This window comes from Xenopus laevis, chromosome 2S, assembly GCF_017654675.1.
Source record: "Xenopus laevis strain J_2021 chromosome 2S, Xenopus_laevis_v10.1, whole genome shotgun sequence".
NCBI classification, from domain to species: Eukaryota; Metazoa; Chordata; class Amphibia; order Anura; family Pipidae; genus Xenopus; species Xenopus laevis.
In genome coordinates, this window is record NC_054374.1 from 96,661,141 (window position 1) to 96,683,703 (window position 22,563).

The following is a 22,563-nucleotide window of genomic DNA, read 5'->3' on the forward strand; positions in this document are numbered from 1 at the left end:
AGCCTTCTAAACAGGAAGTTAGTTCTTGCTAGTCATTTATTTCTGTAGAAAACGATGTGAGGTGCAGGAATGCAGCAGCACATTGGTCAGCCATAAATCTAAAAATGAATGAAGACCCCTCCTAAATCAGTACATGCATTCCTTCACCTCTCACCTGCTTTTACAGAAATAAATGACTTCGGGGTAGGCGCAAGAGAACCCCCCAGCGGCACTTGCCTCTTCTGCCTACCCCTAGTTCCAGCCCATGGTGTATATTTACAGTGGTGTGAAAAACTATTTGCCCCCTTCCTGATTTCTTATTCTTTTGCATGTTTGTCACACTTAAATGTTTCTGCTCATCAAAAACCGTTAACTATTAGTCAAAGATAACATAATTGAACACAAAATGCAGTTTTTAAATGAAGGTTTACGTTATTAAGGTAGAAAAAAAACCTCCAAATCTACATGGGCCTGTGTGAAAAAGTGATTGCCCCCTTGTTAAAAAATAACTTAAAGGGATACTGTCAAGGGAAAAAAAAATTTTTTCAAAATGAATCAGTTAATAGTGCTGCTCCAGCAGAATTCTGCACTGAAATCCATTTCTCAAAAGAGCAAACAGATTTTTTTATATTCAATTTTGAAATCTGACATGGGGCTAGACATTTTGTCAATTTCCCAGCTGCCCCAAGTCATGTGACTTGTGCTCTGATAAACTTCAATCACTCTTTACTGCTGTACTGCAAGTCGGAGTGATATCACCCCCTCCCTTTTCCCCCCCAGCAGCCAAACAAAAGCACAATGGGAAGGTAACCAGATAGCAGCTCCCTAACACAAGATAACAGCTGCCTGGTAGATCTAAGAACAACACTCAATAGTAAAAACCCATGTCCCACTGGGACACATTCAGTTACATTGAGAAGGAAAAACAGCAGCCTGCCAGAAAGCATTTCTCTCCTGAAGTGCAGGCACAAGTCACATGATATGGGGCAGCTGGGAAATTGACAAAATGTCTAGCCCCATGTCAGATTTCAAAATTGAATATAAAAAAATCTGTTTTCTCTTTTGAGAAATGGATTTCAGTGCAGAATTCTGCTGGAGCAGCACTATTAACTGATTCATTTTGAAAAAATTTTTTTTCCCATGACAGTATCCCTTTAACTGTGGTTTATCACACCTGAGTTCAATTTCAAAGGTTATAAATCCATTTCTAAAGCTTTGGGACTCCACAGTGAGAGCCATTATCCTCAAATGGCAAAAACATGGAACAGTGGTGAACCTTCCCAGGAGTGGCCGGCCGACCAAAATTACCCCAAGAGCGCAGAGACAACTCATCCGAGAGGCCACAAAAGACCCCAGGACAACATCTAAAGAACTGCAGGCCTCACTTGCCTCAATTAAGGTCAGTGTTCACGACTCCACCATAAGAAAGCGACTGGGCAAAAACGGCCTGCATGGCAGATTTCCAAGGCGCAAACCACTTTTAAGCAAAAAGAACATTAAGGCTCGTCTCAATTTTGCTAAAAAACATCTCAATGATTGCCAAGACTTTTGGGAAAATACCTTGTTGACCGACAAGATAAAAGTTGAACTTTTTGGAAGGTGCGCGTCCCGTTACATCTGGCGTAAAAGTAACACAGCATTTCAGAAAAAGAACATCATACCAACAGTAAAATATGGTGGTGGTAGTGTGATGGTCTGGGGTTGTTTTGCTGCTTCAGGACCTGGAAGACTTGCTGTGATAGATGGAACCATGAATTCTACTGTCTACCAAAAAATCCTGAAGGAGAATGTCCGACCATCTGTTCGTCAACTCAAGCTGAAGCGATCTTGGGTGCTGCAACAGGACAATGACCCAAAACACACCAGCAAATCCACCTCTGAATGGCTGAAGAAAAACAAAATGAAGACTGGCCTAGTCAAAGTCCTGACCTGAATCCTATTGAGATGTTGTGGCATGACCTTAAAAAGGCGGTTCATGCTAGAAAACCCTCAAATAAAGCTGAATTACAACAATTCTGCAAAGATGAGTGGGCTAAAATTCCTCCAGAGCGCTGTAAAAGACTCGTTGCAAGTTATCGCAAACGCTTGATTGCAGTTATTGCTGCTAAGGGTGGCCCAACCAGTTATTAGGTTCAGGGGGCAATTACTTTTTCACACAGGTTTGGATTTCTTTTCTCCCTAAATAATAAAAACCCTCATTTAAAAACTGCATTTTGTGTTTACTTGTGTTATCTTTGACTAATAGTTAAATGTGTTTGATGATCAGAAACATTTTGTGTGACAAACATGCAAAAGAATAAGAAATCAGGAAGGGGGCAAATAGTTTTTCACACCACTGTAAATACTACAGATTCTTATAAGAGAATATTCTCATTCCCTTAAAATGCATACTTCTATAAACAGTATGTTGAATAGATGATGAAGTGTCAGCTTTGTTTTTGCAGTTCCAGAAGTAACGTAGGAAGTTAGGCTGAAAAAAAAAAAAAGGCACAGGTCCATCAAGTTCAACCTTTTAAGTCTGTCTATAACCTGCCTAACTGCTAGTTGATCCAGAGGAAGGCAAAAAGACCCTTCTGTAGTCTCTTCAATTTTCTTCAGAGGGGGAAATAATTCATACCTGACTCCAAAATGTCAATTGGACTAGTCACTTGGACTAGATCAACTTGTACTATGAGCTCTTCCATAACCCTGTATTCCCTCACTTGCTAAAAAACTATCCAACCCCTAAAGTTATATTAATGTATTTAAATCCATACCATGCAAAGGAGGATCACTGGTGAATTTAGGGTCATTCCAGCAACTATAGATTCCATTAAATCCATATTTGTGTCAAAGGATAAATCAGTTTCTTTAGTAGTTTCTATATTAAATAATTTATTTTGAATAAGAAAGTCAATCCACCTGATATAAAGTAGGTTAGAATTTGCATACAGTGGCAGCTAATACTACACACTATCATAACATGCTAACATTTCTACGTCCATTGAGCACTGACACACAAGATGATTTTGGGAGTTTTACTTGTCCCCAACAGACAGCACTAAATTTCCTGAAACTATCTTCATTGGCTCATATAAGAATTGCTGTAGAATTGCTTACTTTTTCCAGAAATGGTTGTGATACAATGTATACATAAAAAAAAAAAAAACTTTGCCTGACCCTGCACATGCTCAGTGTGGTCTGGGCTGCTTAGTGATCATCATAAACAAACTGCTTGAGTTCTGCACGGCTGTTAAGTAAGGCGGGGGCTCCCCCTGCTGTTCATAAGTATTATTGTTTCCCTGCTCAGAAGTTAGGGACCATCTGACAATTCTTATCCACAGCAGTAAATGAAGGGAGAATTTCACTGCATACAGTCAGGCTTCTTATAAAAACGGTACACAATTTTAATTAAATTATATTGGAGATAGGTTTCTTTTTTATTAAAGAAAGTAAAAATGGGATTTTATTTTTTTGCTTTTCCTTGGCAGAAGAACCCTTATGTATATAAGTTTGAACATTTCACATTGCAAAGCATTTGCTGTAGGGATAAATCCGAACCCCACATTTTGTGTTTTTCTGTGGACCAGAAAAAATGGTATAAAATCTGGGAAAATGTATTACAGATAATATATAGGTGGGACCGCTGCCGACTTTTATCTGCCCCAGTATGGGGGCCTTAACATTTCACAGATGCTGCTGAAAAATGTATTAATCAATGTAGCAAATTATAACAGAAGCTGCACCTGGATTACTGAGCTGCCAAACTAAAACACCAAAGATAGGAACATTCGACTGATGCATCTTTTTCTAAGGCTATTGCCACATTGGGCTGAAACGTGACCTGCTGAAAAAGGCAGACTTAGAATCAGCCCCTACACAGCAATCATGCCTGACCTTGTCAGCTGTGGATTTCAGTGCCGAAATGCACACCGTTCCAGGTGCAGGCAAGATAAGGGGCTGATTCTCGGCCTGTGTTTTTCAGCAGGCCAAGTTTCAGCCCTGAGTGGCAATAACGGAAAAGTAATAACTATAAATTAAAGAGTTTTAAAGTAAAAAAAATGTAATGCAGTGTTGCCCTGCAGTAGGCATCAAACGGTTCAGTAGACCCTTGGTGTTCAAATTTAGGGTGGTTTCCTATTAAATTTAAGAAATCAGATGAGATAAATGCGGCAAATTGCAATATTTTTCGAAGATTTTTAGAAATGCTATTAAAAAACGGTGCCTTTATTATAAGTCCCTTTGCAGTTTAGTAGTTTGGAGTAGAAAGATATCATTTTGGATCCGTCAGAATGTGTACTTTCCAAATACATTGTTTTCAGGGATCACTATACTTTTTTGTAGCTTTTACCACACATAAAACTGTCAGTGTGTTTTTAAGTTAGGGTAAATGTAAGCCATCAAATAATTATCCACAAGGTAGATTTTGGGGTCTTTAGATACCATTTACTAAGATTAATCTATGTACATAGCTTATCAAACTGTTCATCGGACCCCAGGAGTTCATATGTAGGGTGTTTTATCTTAGTACCTAATGATATGTTGGCTTATCATATATATGGTTTTCTGGGGTGATAGTATTTTTTTGTAGCTTTACCTCATAAAATTATGTAATTGTGTTGATTTTTCAGTACCTGAAATTATAGATAATATTGAGGGGTGTCTTCATCCTGGGGCCCCCACATGCCACATACTTACGTATTATTGTAATAATAACACCGCACACCCGGAATTTTACTCACTTTCGCTGCTATAGTGGTGCTGGTTATCCGTTGACCAGACAAGGCCCCTCAGCAACAGCAATTCCACAATCATGGATCCGCACACACTAGTTTTTCTGCAGTGGGGAAACCCCTTTCTTTTTATTTATATTTACCACCAATATCAACGTTTCGGGGGGTACAACCTCCCTTAGTCAGGATATACTTAGGTAAACCAAGACACATAGGTCATCAAACCCCCGGCGGTCATATTTAGGGGGTTTTACCTTGGTACCTAAGGATGTTTTGCAGCTGGAATAACTATATGCAAGAAGTCCAGCAGTCAGCATGTTATCTCCATGATAACGAGAGCAACCCCTTTCCCAACCACATGAAATGCTCCTCCTGGTGTCCTTGTTTCCAGTGACTTCCAATGTGCATGCTCCTGGTCTGCAATCAAGTACAAGTCTGCACACTAATCATAACACAGCCAATTGTGGGGGTTTTGTTCTCCTTTAACACTTTAGAAGTTCAAGCCACTCTGTCCAATAATCATCGTGAAAACCTCACCGGATCACAATACAAATCTGCCCATTCTTCCGCTTACTACAACCAATCCACACAAGACAGTGCTGTGACAAGTGTCTGACATTAAATGACTGAATACTCACAATGTGCCTATGGTCTGCTCTATCTGGATCTATGAATTTGCAGTAGTATATTAGTAAGGAGCAGCGATCTTAAACAGTAACTCTGAATTGTGGTTCTCAGTCATTTTTGCTTGCAAGCTTTAAAAAATTAATAACCATCACCAAATGATGGACTGTCTCTTTTTTGCTTTTTTCCCTACAAAACTATTAGGGTTCCATCTAATTCAATATGTTATTCTTTTCAGTTTTTCATTTCCCAGCAGTTTTTAAACAATTTGGGTGGTTTGGATTTAGCTTAACATTTTGTGGAAATTTTAATATTCAGCTTAAAAATCATAAATCTCGTGTATCCCTTATATAAATAAATGCATGCTGTCCAGTCAAAAAATCTCATTTTTAGTACTGATTGACAATAGGCAAATCAAAAACAACTACCAATAAAAATGCCGTATGTTCTAAAACAACTTTGTATTTTAGCATATTTATTTGTGTGCTCTATGATCATTAAAAAAAACAATTTTAAATGTATCCAACCATTTAAAAAAAGAAAAAAAATTCATAGCATTACCCACCAAAATCGGCCACTGCCTCCCTTCCTACCACCCCACACACAAACACAACAAAAAAAGCTTCAATCATCAGTTTTGTGATCCAACTTTGCTTTCATATTCCGTTCCCACAGTTTCTGACTGTCTGAAAATCCATGCTTTCCTTTGTTGAATGAGTTTGGGCCGGCAGATGTAGGTGTATCCCTAGGGTAATCAAAACAAAAAAATGTTTAACGTGGCATCCAGCACTACTAGTATAATAATATCTATCCATCCATCTATCCATCTATCCATATCTATATCTATCCGTATCTATATCTATCTATCCATCTATCTATCTTATATAATGTACCCCCCAATGTAATTTACAAAGATATTATAAATCACAGAGGAGTTACATTTTATACAGGTCACATACTGTATCTCCAAGGTGACTTAGTATCTTTATAAATTTTAGCAGGGGTTACATCATTCGTTATAATCTACAGTTAAATGTATATAGGTTAGTCAAGAGCTTTCTCTTTGCTGCAGAAATTGGTACAAACGTGGAACGGTATGTTTCTTCAGCGCTTTTTTTTTTTTTTACAAAATAAGTGCTTATGTTAAACATTTAAGCAAATGACATGCAGTGGGGAAGGGGAGAAATTTCTATAACATCACCATAAGTTATAAACGGTACATTTTAATGTAGAATGCACAGACATATGGAGAACTTCTCTAGCAACTGGACCAGAGCTTCTTGGACATGAATACAACACTGGACAAAATTATTTTTTTAGTATCCCGAGTACTTATAAGAAGTCTGAATATAGACCGGCAGTGGATGTGATTTACTTTGCTAAAGCATTTGATACAGTGCCACACAGAAGGTTACTGGTTAAATTAAGGAATGTTGGCCTGGAACATATGATTTGTATCTGGATAGAGAACTGGCTAAAAGATAGACTATAAAGAGTGGTGGTAAATGGAACATTTTCTAATTGGACCAGTGTTGTTAGTGGAGTACCGCAGGGCTCTGTACTAGGTCCGTTGCTTTTCAACTTGTTTATTAATGACCTGGAGGTGGACATTGAAAGTACTGTTTCTATTTTTGCAGATGATACTAAATTGTGCAGAACTATAGGTTCCATGCAGGATGCTGCCACTTTGCAAAGTGATTTGTCTAAATTAGAAAACTGGGCAGCAAACTGGAAAATGAGGTTCAATGTTGATAAATACAAGGTTATGCACTTTGGCAAAAATAATATAAATGCAAGTTATACACTAAATGGCAGTGTGCTGGGAGTTTCCTTAAATGAGAAGGATCTAGGGTTTTTTTGTAGATAACAAGTTGTCTAATTCTGGGCAGTGTCATTCTGAGGCTAATAAAGCAAATAAAGTTCTGTCTTGCATAAAAAAGGGCATTATCTCAAGGGATAAAAACATAATTATGCCTCTTTATAGGTCCCTGGTAAGGCCTCATCTGGAGTATGCAGTGCAATTTTGGACTCCAGTCCTTAAGAGGGATATAAATGAGCTGGAGAGAGTGCAGAGACGTGCAACTAAACTGGTTAGAGGGACGGAAGACTTAAATTATGAGGGGAGACTGTCAAGGTTGGGGTTGTTTTCTCTGGAAAAAAGGCGCTTGCGAGGGGACATGATTACACTTTACAAGTATATTAGAGGACATTATAGACAAATAGCAGGGGACCTTTTTACCCATAAAGAGAATCACCGTACCAGAGGCCACCCCTTCAGACTAGAAGAAAAGAACTTTCATTTGAAGCAACGTAGGTGGTTCTTCACAGTGAGGACAGTGAGGTTGTGGAATGCACTGCCGGGTGATGTTGTGATGGCTGATTCAGTTAATGCCTTTAAAGGGGAAGGAAACCTAGTCGGCGCAACTTTTAACCCCTAACAAACATTGACAGTGAGCTTTTAGAACATAAAAATAACTTACCTTCCAATGTTTTTCATTCGCATTTTTGCCTCTGGGGGCATTTCTTCAGGCTCACTCTGTAATACGAAAAAAAATATAGGATTGACGCACAACATTTTATCTAGATTTACTATGTCAATTGATTAACACAAAACTTTACGGCAAATCACTTTTTTAAGACACAAATATTGTGGCTTAAAAGGCATAGCAGTATCGTCACTAACTGGTTAGCATAAAATTATTATATATAGGTATAAGTTCATACACCATTACATACTCATACAAAAATAAAGAGAATCAATAGAATAAACGTCTTCACATCAAGGAGTAAGAAGAAAATATGAAAATCATTATCCAGAAAGCTCCGAATTACGGAAAGGCTGTCTCCCATAGACTCCATTTTATCCAAATTTAAAAAAAAATTATTTACTTTTTCTTTGTAATAATAAAGCAGTACCTTGTACTTGATCCAAACTAAGATATAATTAATCCTTATCGGAAGCAAAACAAGGCTATTGGGTTTATTTAATGTTTACATCATTTTTTAGCAGACTTAAGGTATGAAGATCCAAATTACGGAAAGATCAATTATCCAGAGAACCCAAGATCCCGAGCATTCTGTATAACAGGTCCCATATCTGTACCTGCTGGGGCAATAGGAGCTATCACTGAACGTGCAGTGAAGGCAAAGCCTAGTTAGGGAATCAATTTCATTTTTAAAGTTTTACATTTTATAACAGTTAGGATTTAGTTGCAATGCAGAATAAATATATTCTAAATATATATTTATGTATTATTACGTTATTTTATTTTGCAAAGATGATGATTCAGGATTGACTTGATATTAGAGAACCGTGGAACTAGAATTTGTGGGGAAAATATGCAGGAGGCATATTTAACACAAGCTAACGAGGCATCATATTCTGCAATTGCAAAGGGAACCACCAGTAGTCAATAATGACACCATAATTATAATGAATGCCTGATTAAAGGTTGTATGTATGTCTGGACCTTTTTAGGTGATGCAATTGTTTTGCTGGATTTGTTGGATTCAGCCAGACTGTGTGCATACTAAACCCATAACACAGAAAGCTTGTTAAACCATGTTTTTTTTTCAGATGTACTTCATGAAACAACCCATTAAAATCACTCATCCTGTATGTATGGCATATGGCATATATTCTTAATAAAATCAATGTTCTCTCAAAAGGGCTGTTTGTTTCAGGATTTTGATGTAACTGATTCTGGAGTCTAGTGCTGAAACAAATTCAGACCCTTTATGTTAATGACATGATGATGTTTGCAGATACTACAATTATTTTGTTGAAACAGGAGTATGTGAACTGGTGTATGCATTGGTTTTAGTATACAGCCAATTTTTTAGTGGTGGATTCAGTATTGAGCCAAATCCAAAATGTATAGGTTTGGTTCATCCCTACTTTAAACACATCATCTTGCTTAAAAAGGTCACATGATCTATCGGAATCTATAAATACAAACCCCCCCCATACATTTTTCACACTGTGGTGCATACCTATAAACCTGCCTGTCAAATCTTGTTTTGTATGGATAATACCATACAGGGAGATAGGTAGCTGCTATGACATAGGAGTTGTGTAGGGCAGTGCTGTCCAACTTCTGTGGTACAGAGGACTGGAATTTTTCTGGCCTACGTGGTGGAGGGCTGATAATGGAAGCCAGTGTTGACCTCTCCCTCATTTAAACCACACCCATTTAAACCACAGCCATGTTATCACAATAACTTTTAAGACCATGTCCACATCAATTTTGGTAACACACCAAAAAACCAAATGGTTGATGCTTGTTGCAGGGATATCACTCATGTGAAAAATTAAGGCTTACCCTTAAATATACCATGAACATACCCTTAAATCCATATACTACCTCCTCCCTGTGGATAACACAGAACACAGCACCCCCCCCAGGATTAAACAGCTTAGGGGACCCTAACCACAATTTCCAAATGCTAACAAATCCTAAAAATATTTAGCATTAACATTTGACCGTATTATTAATGCATGTATAAAAAAGACGATATGTAGTGCAACTACTATAATATATATGTGTGTTAAGGCAGTTTCACGTTATTTCTATTACATTTAAAATTGTACTGAGATATTTAAAAGCAATGACTTACATCATCGTCATCATTAAATACTGATGCCACTGAACATTTTTTCTTAACCACGGCTGGTGCAGCCTCCTTAGGTTTCTAAAACAAAAGCAAAAACATTAAGAGTCAAAGGCCACAGAAACCAACAATTTCAGCTCTGTAAAGGGTTCAATGAACTACACACAGGAGGTAAAAAAAAAAGCTATTAATACCACGAGAAGAGACATTAAAGATTTAAGAGATCAGAGCACAGCAGCTCCTTCACATATTATTACAGGTATAAATGGTTTGAATTTTTGTGAATATTAATAATTACTGAGCATTTACCTAAAAAGAAAAAAAAACACAGCAAACAAAACCATTGTACTTTTACAGGTTCGATTTAACCAAAACTGTAAGGGACAAGTATAAAACATGCAGAAGATGGAATTATTTGGGATTCGAATGTTTACTGTTGTCATGCAGAAAAGAACCTCAGTTATAACTGTCTGGCATTGAAAATAAAGATGTATATATAAGAATACAGTGTATACACTATACATACACTGGCTCCAAGTTTGATTGAAATGGGTTGTGATTTCTTCAGACTCTGACTTCCTATTGCAAACCCAATTTTCGAAACCTTCGACGGACAGGGATCATTCTTGGAGTCCTCAGCTGCCCTTTTCTCTGCGCTGCGGCTTGAGTTCTCTCCTCCATTGCTGGAAGAAACAGTCTTAGTGTTCACTGTTTTTTCTGCCTCTTCTTCTGGTCCTGGTGAAGTTGAAACAACTTACCAAGATGAGCATTTTTTTACTCAGCTAAACGATGGGAACAGCAACCACAAAAAAAAATCACCTTATTATAAGCCTATGCAAAACCCTGCCCTTACATTCAAAAGAAGCCAGCGTTTATAGGAGAAAAAAAATGATATATAGATGGATTTGGTTTAGAAACGTTAAATAACATAAATACAATTTGCTTTCACATTTTTAAAAATTGCTAATGGTGAATAAAAATAAATAAAATAGTCCACCACCCGGGTCTATTTCTCGCAGCACCCACACAGAGCATACGTGTAAGACACAGAAGGCACTAACTAACAGGGAAATAAGTCGGGCACTAATGTGAGTACAAAGCGGCGATTACTATATATAAAGATGCTGGTTACAGGCTGCAGCACAGTTCTGCCATCCTACACAATGGCATATGTATTCCCATCTAAAGAATAATAGAAGTATACATAGGAAAAACGCAAACACGGTCAGATTTAGATGCAATAAAGGCAGCCATATGCGAATACTGAAGAACATAAAATATCACACACTCTCCGTATCACCTCCTCCTGTTCGCCCCTTCTTCTCCGCCATCTTGCCCGACGCTACAGCACAAGCGTGACGTAATCACTTCCCCTCATTCCGCAGCCTCCCAAACACCACAGAGTAGCCGGAGCTCGAGGTAGAGCGGTGCAACAATAGCATATCTGCGGCGCTGATCTTGTCATTAATGCTGCAGGCAGGAATATGCATCTTGTGACCTGTACAATAAATGGAACTGTTGTGCGTCAGTCGGTGTCTGGTCACTACGATTTGTTACAGTGAATTCATCTTTGAACCTGCTGAGTATCCATGAACGTGCGGAAAATAAAATAATCCAGTGTGCCGATAAATTAATTTTGTGCCACATCATGTGGATGACATATGTGGTTCAATACAGAAAATCTGTTCAAAGAGATGGTTAATGAATTCAATTTGATACACTAGTGAAATACAGTACCACCAGATTAAGTTTCTGGATTTGTTGGCTAACCTTGTTAATGGTTCATTTTTTACATCACTGTTCTTCAAAGGCCACAGATCAAACCGCCATCCACAGCTAATAAATGAGCCAGTTTAGTTGTATTTGAAGTATTACTTCAGATGAGGTCTCCTTTAAAAGGGAATCTCAGAAAATGATGACTAAATTCCAAGAGAGCAGCTATGAGAAGGATGAATTGATCACAGCCTATGAAACATTTAAAAAGGTCTGATTCTAAATCCAAGAAGTGTAAGACGGAAAGTGTGGTGTTTGTATTCAGGTTTAGGGAACAGTCTACACTTATACTCAGAATTATTCTGCACCACTGGGAGATTTTGAGATCAGACCCAGAGGTTAATGTATTGTTTTGTGAAATACCTAGATTTTCATATAAAACTGTAGGAAAAAAAAAAAGTGGCCAAGAAAGTATGACGATTCAGGTAGGTGGCCAAGGGCGTGAATATTTCCATGTGGACATTGAGGTAACTGTAATGGCATAATTATGGACAACATATTCACCCATCCCCAAAAAGGAACTGCCAATCACAGGCATGCATAGTTGTAAGTGTGGGGGTTACTTATTGCTTCAAATATCCTTACAAGTTAAAATATCAAGACAACTAAATAAACAAATCATTCATACGAATTTTGATCCGGTCTAAGTAAAAGAAAGCAAAGACAATTGTAAAGCTGGCATGGGTGACAAAAAAGAAGAAATATGAAACCTATTTGGCATCTCATTTCTTCGAGCTCCATCATATAGCGTGTTCCAAGTCCACTGGCTAGTGCTGAAGTGAGTGAAAAAAGTTTTCCATTTTCCAAAGTCAAATGGAAGCATTTTGGACCAGGCAACCAAAGTGGTTAAATGATGAATTTTCTGTAAGTTGCTTTTTTTTAAACATGTTTTAATTGTGTAGTATATGCTTGTTGTATTGCACATTATTGTATATTTTGTAGGTAAATGGTTGGACGTTTTTCTGTCTTTCGATGCCATTTGTGATCATTTAAATAGTAATTGTCACTAAATGGAATCACATTTTTCTAAAACAGATTTACATTTTCTAATCAGTTTTAAATCATTTTGGAGGGATTCATGCTTTTGGTGCAATGAAGTCTCTATGGATGTTTTAGTACTGTGAATTTTTTTTTCTTGAAGGGGATATACTTAAAGGCATGTTTGAATTGTACTGTATATAAATATGGGGTTAATAAATGCACAATGGGTGTTTCCATGCTCAATGAGAGTGGGGATAGAAGTCTGATATATGTTCACTATCTGCACATGTGGAAGGAGGCAAAACATTTCGCAGACACCTTCCTATCACATCTCATCCCAAAGGATATTAAATATGAAGTTGATTGAAACAGCCTCTACTCATTTGGGAAGGATTTTCACTAATGTTTGGAACATTGTTGGTAGAAATTGCTTAGTCTCAGCCACTGAGCATCAGAGAGGTTTGGTATCTGGCCTGGCTGGCAGTCGGTGTTCCTGTTCATCCCACAGGTATTTTCTGGGTTGAGGTCAGGGATTTGTGAAAGTCAGCCAGGTTCTTGTTCTGTCATTTTAGAACTCCCTTTGTGTATGGTCCTTTGGTTTTTGAATCAGGAATGAGCCTTCCCCAGACTGCTGCCAAAACCTGGAAAGTGCTTACACTTTTAAGAATGTATTGTGAAAATGCTGGCAGAAGCAAATGTCACATCATTCTATTGGGTGATTTGGGGCATTTTGATGCGTGTTTTAAACATGAAAAAACTGGGACAAAGTACCAATATATTACATTCATATGCTTATTCATAGAAGGGAGACTGAATAGGCTTCAACACATATTAAACAAAAAAATTGTTATGTTTCGCTTGTGTTGCAATGCTTCCTGCATAACAAACTATTGGGGCAAAGTAACAAAAAGCCTAAAGTTTATAATTAAAAGATTAGTTACTATCCCAGTATGACTCTTGCATGCTGCAAAGCCAACAGTTACCGATCTGTATATTTTCATATTCACACACTTTGGGCAATTTTAGCTACTTTAGATTATCTTTAAACTCTCATTCTTCATTATGTATTATTGTTGAGGGTGCACACTAGCACACTGGTTATGTTACATGTGCTGATGTGTTTACATTTTTTAGAAAGCATTAAGATGTACAAACCCTGTCACTTAAGGCCAAGGGTCACCTGTGTAGTGAACAGTCCTATTTAAGATAAGATAAGATTCTTTATTTGTCACATGCATAGTTATACAAGTACAACATGCAGTGAAATGCATCCTGATCCATTTTTAAAATTAAGTATAGCAGCTGAGCATATGTAGTGCAAGATGAACCATGTTATTTACATAAGTGACAGTGAGTGCAGAGTATAAAAATACAAAAACATCAGTGCAGTACAGTACACCAAACCATATTATGGTGAAATAAATTAAAAGAAAACAGTGCAGTAACAGTAAACAGTATTAAAGTGCAATATATGTGAATTGTTTAGTACTGTATTGTGGTGATGTAATGTGTCACATAAACCATATTATTTATATAGTGACAGTGAGTGAAGATTGTATAAAACGTATAAAAATATAAAAAAACAGCAGTGCAATACTGTATTGTAGTGATGTAGAGTGTCACATAGGTCAAATAGGTGCAAGTGAGAAAAAGAAGGGGAAGGGATATGAAAGATTATGGGTAAGGTGGCATGTCCTGGTTCAGCAGTCTAATGGCCAGAGGATAGAAACTCCCTTTAAGTCTCTCAGTTTTGCCCAGGATACTGCAAAACCCTTTATAATAATATATCTTAATATTGCAGCATGCCCATTGATTTAACAAAAAGTAATGCTAAATAAAGTAATGGATGGCAAAACAAATCTTAAGACGGAGGCATGACATTCTTCAAAATTTTTTATTATGTCCTACAACAGAAATGCTGGTTTGGTGATCAATTACACAAATGTAACAGAATCCTTAAAGGAACAGTACCACCAAAGTTATATAATGTATTGTTGTGCTGCATTGGTAAAACTGGTGTATTTGTTTCAGAAGCTCTATTATAGTTTATATAAACAAGCTGCTGTGTAGACATGGGGACAGCCATCCAGAGCTGAAAAAGGGAGATAAGGCACAGGATACACAGCAGATAAAATCTGTAGTATACAATTGGATTCTTCAGTTCTTATCTGTTATCTACAGAGTATCCTGTGCTTGAATGGCTGCCCCCATGGAAACACAGCAGCTTGTTTATATAAACTATAGTTGTGTTTCTGAAGCAAACACACCAGTTTCACCAGTGCAGAGCAGCAGTATATTATATATACTTTACTTAACACTTACTTTTTTGGTGTTACTTTTAATTTAACTGTTCTGCTTGTGAAAGGAAAACCTGTATTAGGAAACATGTAAAAATAAAATTGCAACAATTAATTTTCCTCCTCCAACCATCTTTTCCTTGTTGATCTTATAGAAGTATCTTAAATCTGTTCTGGTTTGATAAATGATTTACTTTTACCAAACTCATATACTTTAGAATTTTTCAGCACTTTTCTTTTCATGGCAGGAGCATGTTCCATAGCACGTTCATTTTTTAAGTTCGTTTTCTTAGAGGCAGCAGGTTCCATAAAACCATCATGCTTTCTGGTTGGAACAAAAGATAAAGCTTTTTTCCAGTCACCAGTATCCTTTAAACACAGCAGAATGCGAATCATTTGGTCAAGTGTTAGATTTTTCGCACCAACGTCCCATTTCAAGTATCTGTCTAATGGAAGTCTTGCAGTGGCTAGATTAAGCCTTTTGGCATTTGCCAAAGACAAGCCTGTTTGTTGGCATTTGTCAACTAGTGAACCAATTATATATATTTTAGTATGGTCAAAGTGTTTTAACTCATTGGGAGAGTCTGCTGTTAAGTACACAAGTTGTTCTTTAGGAAATATTTCAACATGAGGTTTATCTGTGGCTGTGACAAAGATGTTATCCCAAGCTCCCATATAGCGTTTTACCAATTCTTTATGGTATGGGCTATCAGGCTGCAGGCTGCAGAAGTACATATGGAATGGATCAGCATTTCTTCTGTTACAGCCTTCAGACTCCATAAGCTGACACACAGTGTTCTCTAACTCATACCGTGACATATACTTTTCATATACCATATCAAACACTAATGGCTGTCCAAATTTCATTGCTTGGGCACATTTCCAACGCTGAATTGTTTCTATAGAACTGTCCCGAACATGTAATAAAAAAGTATTTTTCTTTTCAGTGGCATCTTCTTTTGTTTCTAATTGATCCAAGCTTTCCATTTTGGACTTACTCCATTCCTTAAGTTCTTTTTTCTTCTCTTTCTGGTTTGTTTTAATAATTTCCCTAACAGAGAGGAATTTTAAGTACTTTTTTCTAGCAGTTTTTGTTGGAAGCTCCATGAGGACATGTAACTGCTCTGTTGTTATTAACTGTGGTACCGCCCTACCGGCCAGTCTCCACATTTCCACAAGTTCCCGCATTCCATTTAGAGAGGAATCCTCCTGTGCCACTGTTTTCACCGGTTCAGCACTTTCTATGCCTGATTTCAAGATGCTTTTCCACTCTTCCAGATCTAATGTTTCATTAGTTTCTGACTTGGCATCTTCCTTCCTCATATGGTGTGATAACATTATCCTTCTAGACTGAGTGAGCTGATGTGAAACTTTTAACGATGGCCAACGTCCACCTTCCTGTATCAAAGTATGGACAGCAGAACATCGAATGGTTCGCAAGAACGTATTCACAAATGCCATTTTCTGAACCTAATAGATGATCCCAAACCTTTAAAAGAACATGAATATATTATGAATGATTAAATGTGACCCAGAAAAAAAAAATCGATGTCATGCTTCTTTACATACACGGATGTAACTAAACTCTATTACAATAAATCAGTTAGTGCTGCATTTTTAACATTCTATCTAGTATGACAAGTGTTCAGTTTCATTTTTAATCACCGTATACTTTGGAAAACGAAGTGCTGCGTGTGCATTGCCGCAGACAATTTTCGCCCGCAGAGGGCAGGCAGTTCTGGGAGATTGTTGCCCCGATGAAGAGGCGATTTGTCGCTGGGGCGACTAATCTCCCCAAATCTGCTCGTGTGGACTGACCCTTAATGCTTTCCCACCAGCAATAAAGTGAATCACCAGTGATAAAACATACTCGTCATTTTGTTCTTCCGAAGTTGCCACATGAGGAAACTTTGGGGCAACTTAACAAATTAAGCGCTGTAAATGTTTTACCAACAGCAATTCACTTTATCGGCCGTGGGAAAGCATTTACAGGAGATTAGTCGCCCGAAGAAGAGGAGATTTATCATGGGCAACTAAGCTTCTGGTGTGCCATGGCCTTTATAAACAGGGCAATTTGTTCAGAGCTTCCTACCTACCTTTATAAAAACTAATATAAGCAGCAGACTTTGAGCAGCTCATAATTAAGCAGAGCTGTCAACCGGGAGTTACCAGATGTTCCGCTCTGTCCCCTGGTCTCCCGTAATTCTGATACATTCCCCCGATTTCTGGCGATCTATGACAATCTCTAATGGTTTCTAACAACTTGTAGGCAAAACTCTGGACATTTCAGTGACGTCAGCTGCATGTGCAGCACGGTTTCAGAAGCTTCAGGAAAGGTTTAGCGCATGCACAGTGTCGGACTGGGGCACTGGGATACCAGGAAACTCCCGGTGGGCCCAGGTGTCAGTGGGCCCTCATGCTGCTAAACATTTGACCTATTTCATGGCCATTCCAATGAGATAAAGAGGCTAAATAGATGGAATAATATTATTATTAACATTTATTTATATAGCGCCAGCATATTTCCCAGCGCTGTAAGATAAATGTGTTTATACAACTAAATCACATTAATTACATACTGTACATAGAACATATGGAGTTACATACATCACAACCAATTTCGGTACAAAAGGTAAGGCCCTGTGCAAAGGGCTTACAATCTAATGGGAAGGGAATAAGACACAAGGTGTGGAAGTGGGCAGGATCAGAATGTGGTATTGTATTTGGTAGTTAAGCAGAGTGAGGGTAGGCTTCTCTAAAGAAGTGCGTTTTAATGAGATCTTTTGAAAGCAGAAAGGTTGGGAAAAAGTCAGACAGACCATGGGAGAGCATTCCAGAGGAGGGGTGCAGCCCTTGCAAAGTCTTGAATGCGAGCATGTAAAGAGGGAGTGAGAGAAGAGTTGAGTAACAGGTCAGTAGAGGAGCTCAGCAAGCGTTTGGGTGAGTATATAGAGATGAGATCAGAGATGTAGGGTGAGCAGAGTTATGAAGTGCTTTGAATGTCAGGGTCATTAATTGGAATTTTATTCTGAAAGGTAGTGGAAGCCAGTGTATGGATTGGCAGAGTGGCATGGCAGAGGAGGAGCGGTTGCTGAGGTTTATGAGATAGATTATAGTATGTAAACAAAAGATACTAGGAGAATAGGGGTTGAGTGAGGAAAGGCAGAATAATAGTACTGAGAGTGGGCCCTTGGTCTAAGGTTTTTTTGTTGGGCCCCTGGTCTAAGGTTTTTGAGTGGGCCCCTGGTGTCCCAGTCCGACACTGCGCATGCCCGTGAAGTAACTTCCTCTGACATCACAAACCCAAACATTTTTCAGTAGATTGCTTAACATGCCGCATCTCCCTCACTGGCAGGTACCACACAAAAGTTGACAGCTCTGCATGTTCTTGTTTAATGCCAGCAATAACAGAAACCATAGCTATTTCTGAATTAAAACAATAGGCAAAAGGTATGTTCAGCACAAGTCCTATTCATTCAGCTAATAATGATCACAGGTGTAAGCTTTCCTTTTAAAAACAGCAAGAGGAATATTGTACAAAAGAGGTGCTATATATTGATACTGTGAATCTCACGCGTCTCAGTAGAGCGCAATTCATTGGTAAATTGCAGTAGTTGGAATCTAAAACTGGGGTCTTATAAAGATGTAGGGGAAAAAACTCGCAATAAAACTAAGTTCCCGCGTGCCATAAGTGCTGCAACAGGGGCACCCACATATCACAAGTCCCGTCGTCAAGAATTCCCACCAACCTTGCCAAGGTGAAAAGAACTAGCCTTCTGCATGTCATGTACCAGCAACCATGCCGCAAAGGGGAAACAACTAGAGCAGGACGTTAACTTCCGCTTCCGGCCAGTTTGATTAGCGTTCCAACGTGGGAGAGTAGTTCCTGTTCCTACAAGGTATAGCGATAACCTGATTAAGTTATGGTTCACTAGGCGTTTAAAATCGATTTCTAAAGATTAAAACGTCATACCAACATTTTGTGTGTGCAAGAGATGTAAAGTGGCGCGACATGTCGTTTTAGTGGCCGACTGTGCATGATCGTTCATTGTTACAGTTCTACAATCAGTCCCTTCACTGATCCATTACATTTCTACCAAATTTAGTGTCTTTATGTTCATTGTGTTTGCTCCAGCAAAAAAGATACAGAAATGAAACAAGTTAATTGTTAATACCTAAAACTGCAATATTAAGGGTTACTGCAGCAGCAATATTACTATAGTATAAGGCAACTGTAACTATAAAGAAATACAAGCTAGTTTGTAATGTACATCTTGATTATACACTCTGCTCTCTAAATATTTTCTTCTCTGTGCTGCAGTTTAAACAAGATTATTTGATTATCTTGCCTCCTCCACCATTAGGTTTTTTTTTTAATATTTGTATCACTTGATACACTTACAGATTTTTTTGTGTATCTTTTCTGAGTGGAAGCATTGATTTTCTTGCAGAGTTTTTATTCTGAATGAAACATTGCTAACCATGAGCTTCCTGCTGCCAAAGCTGAGCAGCAAAAGGGATGTGGACCAGGCAATAAAAACGACAGCAGAGAAAGTTCTTGTTCTCAGATTCGGTAGAGACGAGGATCATGTTTGTCTACAGCTGGATGACATTGTAAGTGTTCGTATTTTGAAAGTCTTTTTTACCATTGTTTTTAAAGGAGACATATAGGATAAATGAAAAATCACTAATTTTGTAGGCAATTATAAGTAATATATGGTGTTGCTTTTACATGGTGCTAAAAATGTATATTATCTTTAAAAATAGCCCCTTTATTGGAGCTTCCTATAGATGTTCTCTGGTACCTGTCTGTGTTTCAAGTGAGGGATGGGCATGTCCTAATGGTACCTGCCAGAAGCACAGCAGGAGGGGGACAGCCAATCACAGCCCTGCAGTCACACAAGCACAGACAGGCTTCAGTTCCCTATCAGGTCCTGCTAGCAGCTAATTGGTTCCTGTCATACAGTACAGTGAGCTGAGAGTCGCCGGCTCCCCTGCACAGCCTGGGAATTCAGGGAGCAGGAAGTGGAAGAGAAGGGAGGGTTTTTGCAGAAATATTCAATAAGTCAGCCTGAAACACTACTTTTCTAAGCACTATTCTTCTATATTTAAATGAGTATAATGCACTGGTACATTCTTATGTTTTACACAAAATGTCTCCTTTACTATGTAATATATATTACTTTTCTTTTCAGCTGTCCAAGACATCCCATGATCTAAGCAAAATGGCATCTATATACATTGTTGATGTGGATAAGGTGCCAGTCTACACTCAGTACTTTGATATCAGCTACATTCCATCCACTATATTTTTTTTTAATGGGCAACATATGAAAGTGGATTATGGGTAATATCATTTGTTCTTTTTGCATGTGTATAAATAGCTTATGTATTCAGGTCACCAACATATATCTGGTCCCACAGAGACACGAGTGGTCTCTTCACCGCATCAACATGTGCAGTTGGAGCTTGTCAGGAATGAGCTTCAACTGCACATGCTCCTGTAGGCTTTGTGTTAGGGAAGAGGATGCAAATGGGCAGAAGATGGTGCCGTGGGACTCCAATTCACTGCTTTAGGCTCCAGTTTTCAAATGTCTTATACACTGTGCAGGGAGGAAGAATTGAGGGAGGGGGGCAATGGAAGGCAGTTAAAGGAGAAGGAACAGCATTTTACAATTGGGGTTCCAAAAGACAGACACCCCCAAGTGACTACTTTTACTTACCTGACATCCCGGACCGGTGCTCCTATCAGTAGAAAATGAACCGGGGTTCTTCTTGTGAGCACCATGGAGAGATCCTCAGAGAGCTTCTTTGGGTCTTCTCACAGCTGAGCATGCGCAGTAGATCGAAAAGCCAAACTTCAATAAAAAAGCTGGCTATTTCGCTCTACTGTGCATGCGTCTGCCCCGAGAAATTTTAAAACCAAAGAAGCAGGTAGAGGATCTCTCTGTGGTGCTCGCTAGAAGAACCCCAGGCTGGTGCGTTTTTCTGCTGATAGGAGCACCAGCCCGGCATGTCAGGTAAGTAAAAGTAGTCACTTGGGGGTGTCTAACTTTTTGAATCCCAATTGTAAAATCTTTTTCCTTCTCCTTTAAGAGGGGGGCTGTTGTTCCTAGGGTGGTTTAGCTCTCATTTAATTCCTAGTGTGTTGAATGAATGGGCTCTATATTACATATGTGTAAATCAAGATGTTGACTGTTTTGTGGGGAGGACCTCATACATGAGCTGATGTGGTCCTCGATTGGACGTGAAAACTCAAACTTCTCAATCGACAACTGTATGATTTTAGGCAAGATATCAGTTGGATGGGCCCATCAGCTAAGGGTCAGATAAGATGCCATATTAGTCTGCAGGGGCCAAATTAGCTTAAATCTGCCTGTGTATGAGTATGGACCACTTTAAGATTTGGAATTGGACAATGTGGTCACAATTTAGGCAGATTTAAACCTTTGTTGTACAAAACAGAACCATTGGTGCCTCAAAATATTGTATTTACCAATGCTGAATTTCTAAAAGTCTATATTTTTGTTGTTTGATACTGAACTGAACAGATCTAGGCAAATAACTTCTGGATTATTACTCTGATAATGATTTGTATCTTTGTTAGCAATAATGGCTGCTGTTTCAGTAAAAGCAAAGAGCAACTTTAAAAAAATAAAACCTGCTTCAGTGTCATAGGTTGTCCGTGCCTGCACTGCACTTGATCAAATATTAAACTACTTCTCATTGTGAACTCCATCACAATCCTTGCTCAGAAATAAATGTTGTGAAAAATACAGGTTTCTAAAGGTTTAGAATTAGAGCAGGTTTTTGATTTTTAAGTCACAATTACCATTTTTTCTCTTCTTTAGGTCTCCAGACCACACAAAGTTTGTGGGAAGTTTCAAGACCAAACAAGATTTTATTGATCTTATTGAAGTAATCTACCGCGGAGCAATGCGTGGAAAACTTATTGTGCAAAGTCCAATAGACCCCAGAAATATTCCAAAATACGATCTTCTCTACCTGGGTGTGTAGTATATATGCTCTGGTGAGGGCATCAGACTTTTGCTTTCTAATTACCCTTGTTAATGTACGGCACTTTGTAAAACTGAGAATATATTTATTTTAGTACATGTTCAAAAATGTTTTTGAATATGTTGTGGCTTGATAATAAAAATGACTGTTAAAAAAAACATTTAATATGATTTTTTTAAAAACTTTTTCTCCAGGTAATTTGATGTTTAATTAACATGTTGCAATCTATTCACATTGACTGGTGTGGGCAGAATTTTAAAAAATCCCTGATCTGCTTCTGCAATATCAAAGTGCATTCCCTGGGTTTCTCCCAGGGCTATATTATCATCATCAAAAATCACACATTCTAAGTTGATCTTGTAGTTACCTATGTATATTAATATTTTCATTTTATATTTGACTCAATAGGTTATTTCACATAAGATACTCATAGGCAAAGTAAAGGCCCTTCTGCTGTATGTACTAGAAGCAATCCTTAGACAGTTGAATTAAAGAGAACTTCTCTTGTACTGAATCCCATTTTGGAATCTCAAAATCCAGTTGTCAAATAAATGCTTTCAACATTTTTC

General features: G+C 38.1%; 3 protein-coding genes across 4 annotated transcripts; 1 reads left to right on the top strand and 2 right to left on the bottom strand.

Annotated features, from left to right (window-relative positions):
- Window positions 1-5,776: 5,776 nt before the first annotated feature.
- On the bottom strand, window positions 5,777-11,371 carry pcnp.S (PEST proteolytic signal containing nuclear protein S homeolog). Of its 2 annotated transcripts, none has more exons than XM_018249728.2 (5): window positions 11,215-11,371; window positions 10,453-10,661; window positions 9,933-10,007; window positions 7,796-7,851; window positions 5,777-6,060 (listed from the first exon to the last, which is right to left on the bottom strand). In XM_018249728.2, the coding sequence occupies exons 1-5, from the start codon at window positions 11,255-11,257 to the stop codon at window positions 5,940-5,942; spliced, it is 504 nt and encodes a 167-aa protein (XP_018105217.1). In that variant the 5' UTR covers window positions 11,258-11,371; the 3' UTR covers window positions 5,777-5,939. The 2 variants fall into 2 exon arrangements, with proteins under 2 accessions (XP_018105217.1, XP_018105218.1); XM_018249729.2 differs by having other exon boundaries at window positions 11,227-11,370.
- Window positions 11,372-14,560: 3,189 nt separating this feature from the next.
- Window positions 14,561-18,851, bottom strand: trmt10c.S (tRNA methyltransferase 10C, mitochondrial RNase P subunit S homeolog). The gene is made up of 2 exons (XM_018249727.2): window positions 18,727-18,851; window positions 14,561-16,466 (listed from the first exon to the last, which is right to left on the bottom strand). The coding sequence occupies exon 2, from the start codon at window positions 16,436-16,438 to the stop codon at window positions 15,140-15,142; it is 1,299 nt and encodes a 432-aa protein (XP_018105216.1). The 5' UTR covers window positions 16,439-16,466; window positions 18,727-18,851; the 3' UTR covers window positions 14,561-15,139.
- On the top strand, window positions 18,702-22,152 carry txnl4b.S (thioredoxin like 4B S homeolog). The gene is given in 4 exon segments (NM_001095837.1): window positions 18,702-18,876; window positions 19,429-19,591; window positions 20,173-20,324; window positions 21,829-22,152. Coding segments are annotated over 3 exon segments (450 nt in total). The 5' UTR covers window positions 18,702-18,876; window positions 19,429-19,459; the 3' UTR covers window positions 21,995-22,152.
- The last annotated feature ends 411 nt before the right edge of the window (window positions 22,153-22,563 follow it).

Excerpts from the sequence above, each read along its gene's own strand:
- trmt10c.S (XM_018249727.2), bottom strand. The coding sequence starts at position 16,438 with ATGGCATTTGTGAATACGTTCTTGCGAACCATTCGATGTTCTGCTGTC.
- pcnp.S (XM_018249728.2), bottom strand. The coding sequence starts at position 11,257 with ATGGCGGAGAAGAAGGGGCGAACAGGAGGAGGTGATACGGAGA. Across the intron at positions 10,662-11,214 it reads AGGAGGAGGTGATACGGAGA|GACCAGAAGAAGAGGCAGAA; the intron begins GTGTGTGATATT and ends CAACTTCACCAG. Across the intron at positions 10,008-10,452 it reads CAATCAAACTTGGAGCCAGT|AAACCTAAGGAGGCTGCACC; the intron begins GTATGTATAGTG and ends CTTTTGTTTTAG.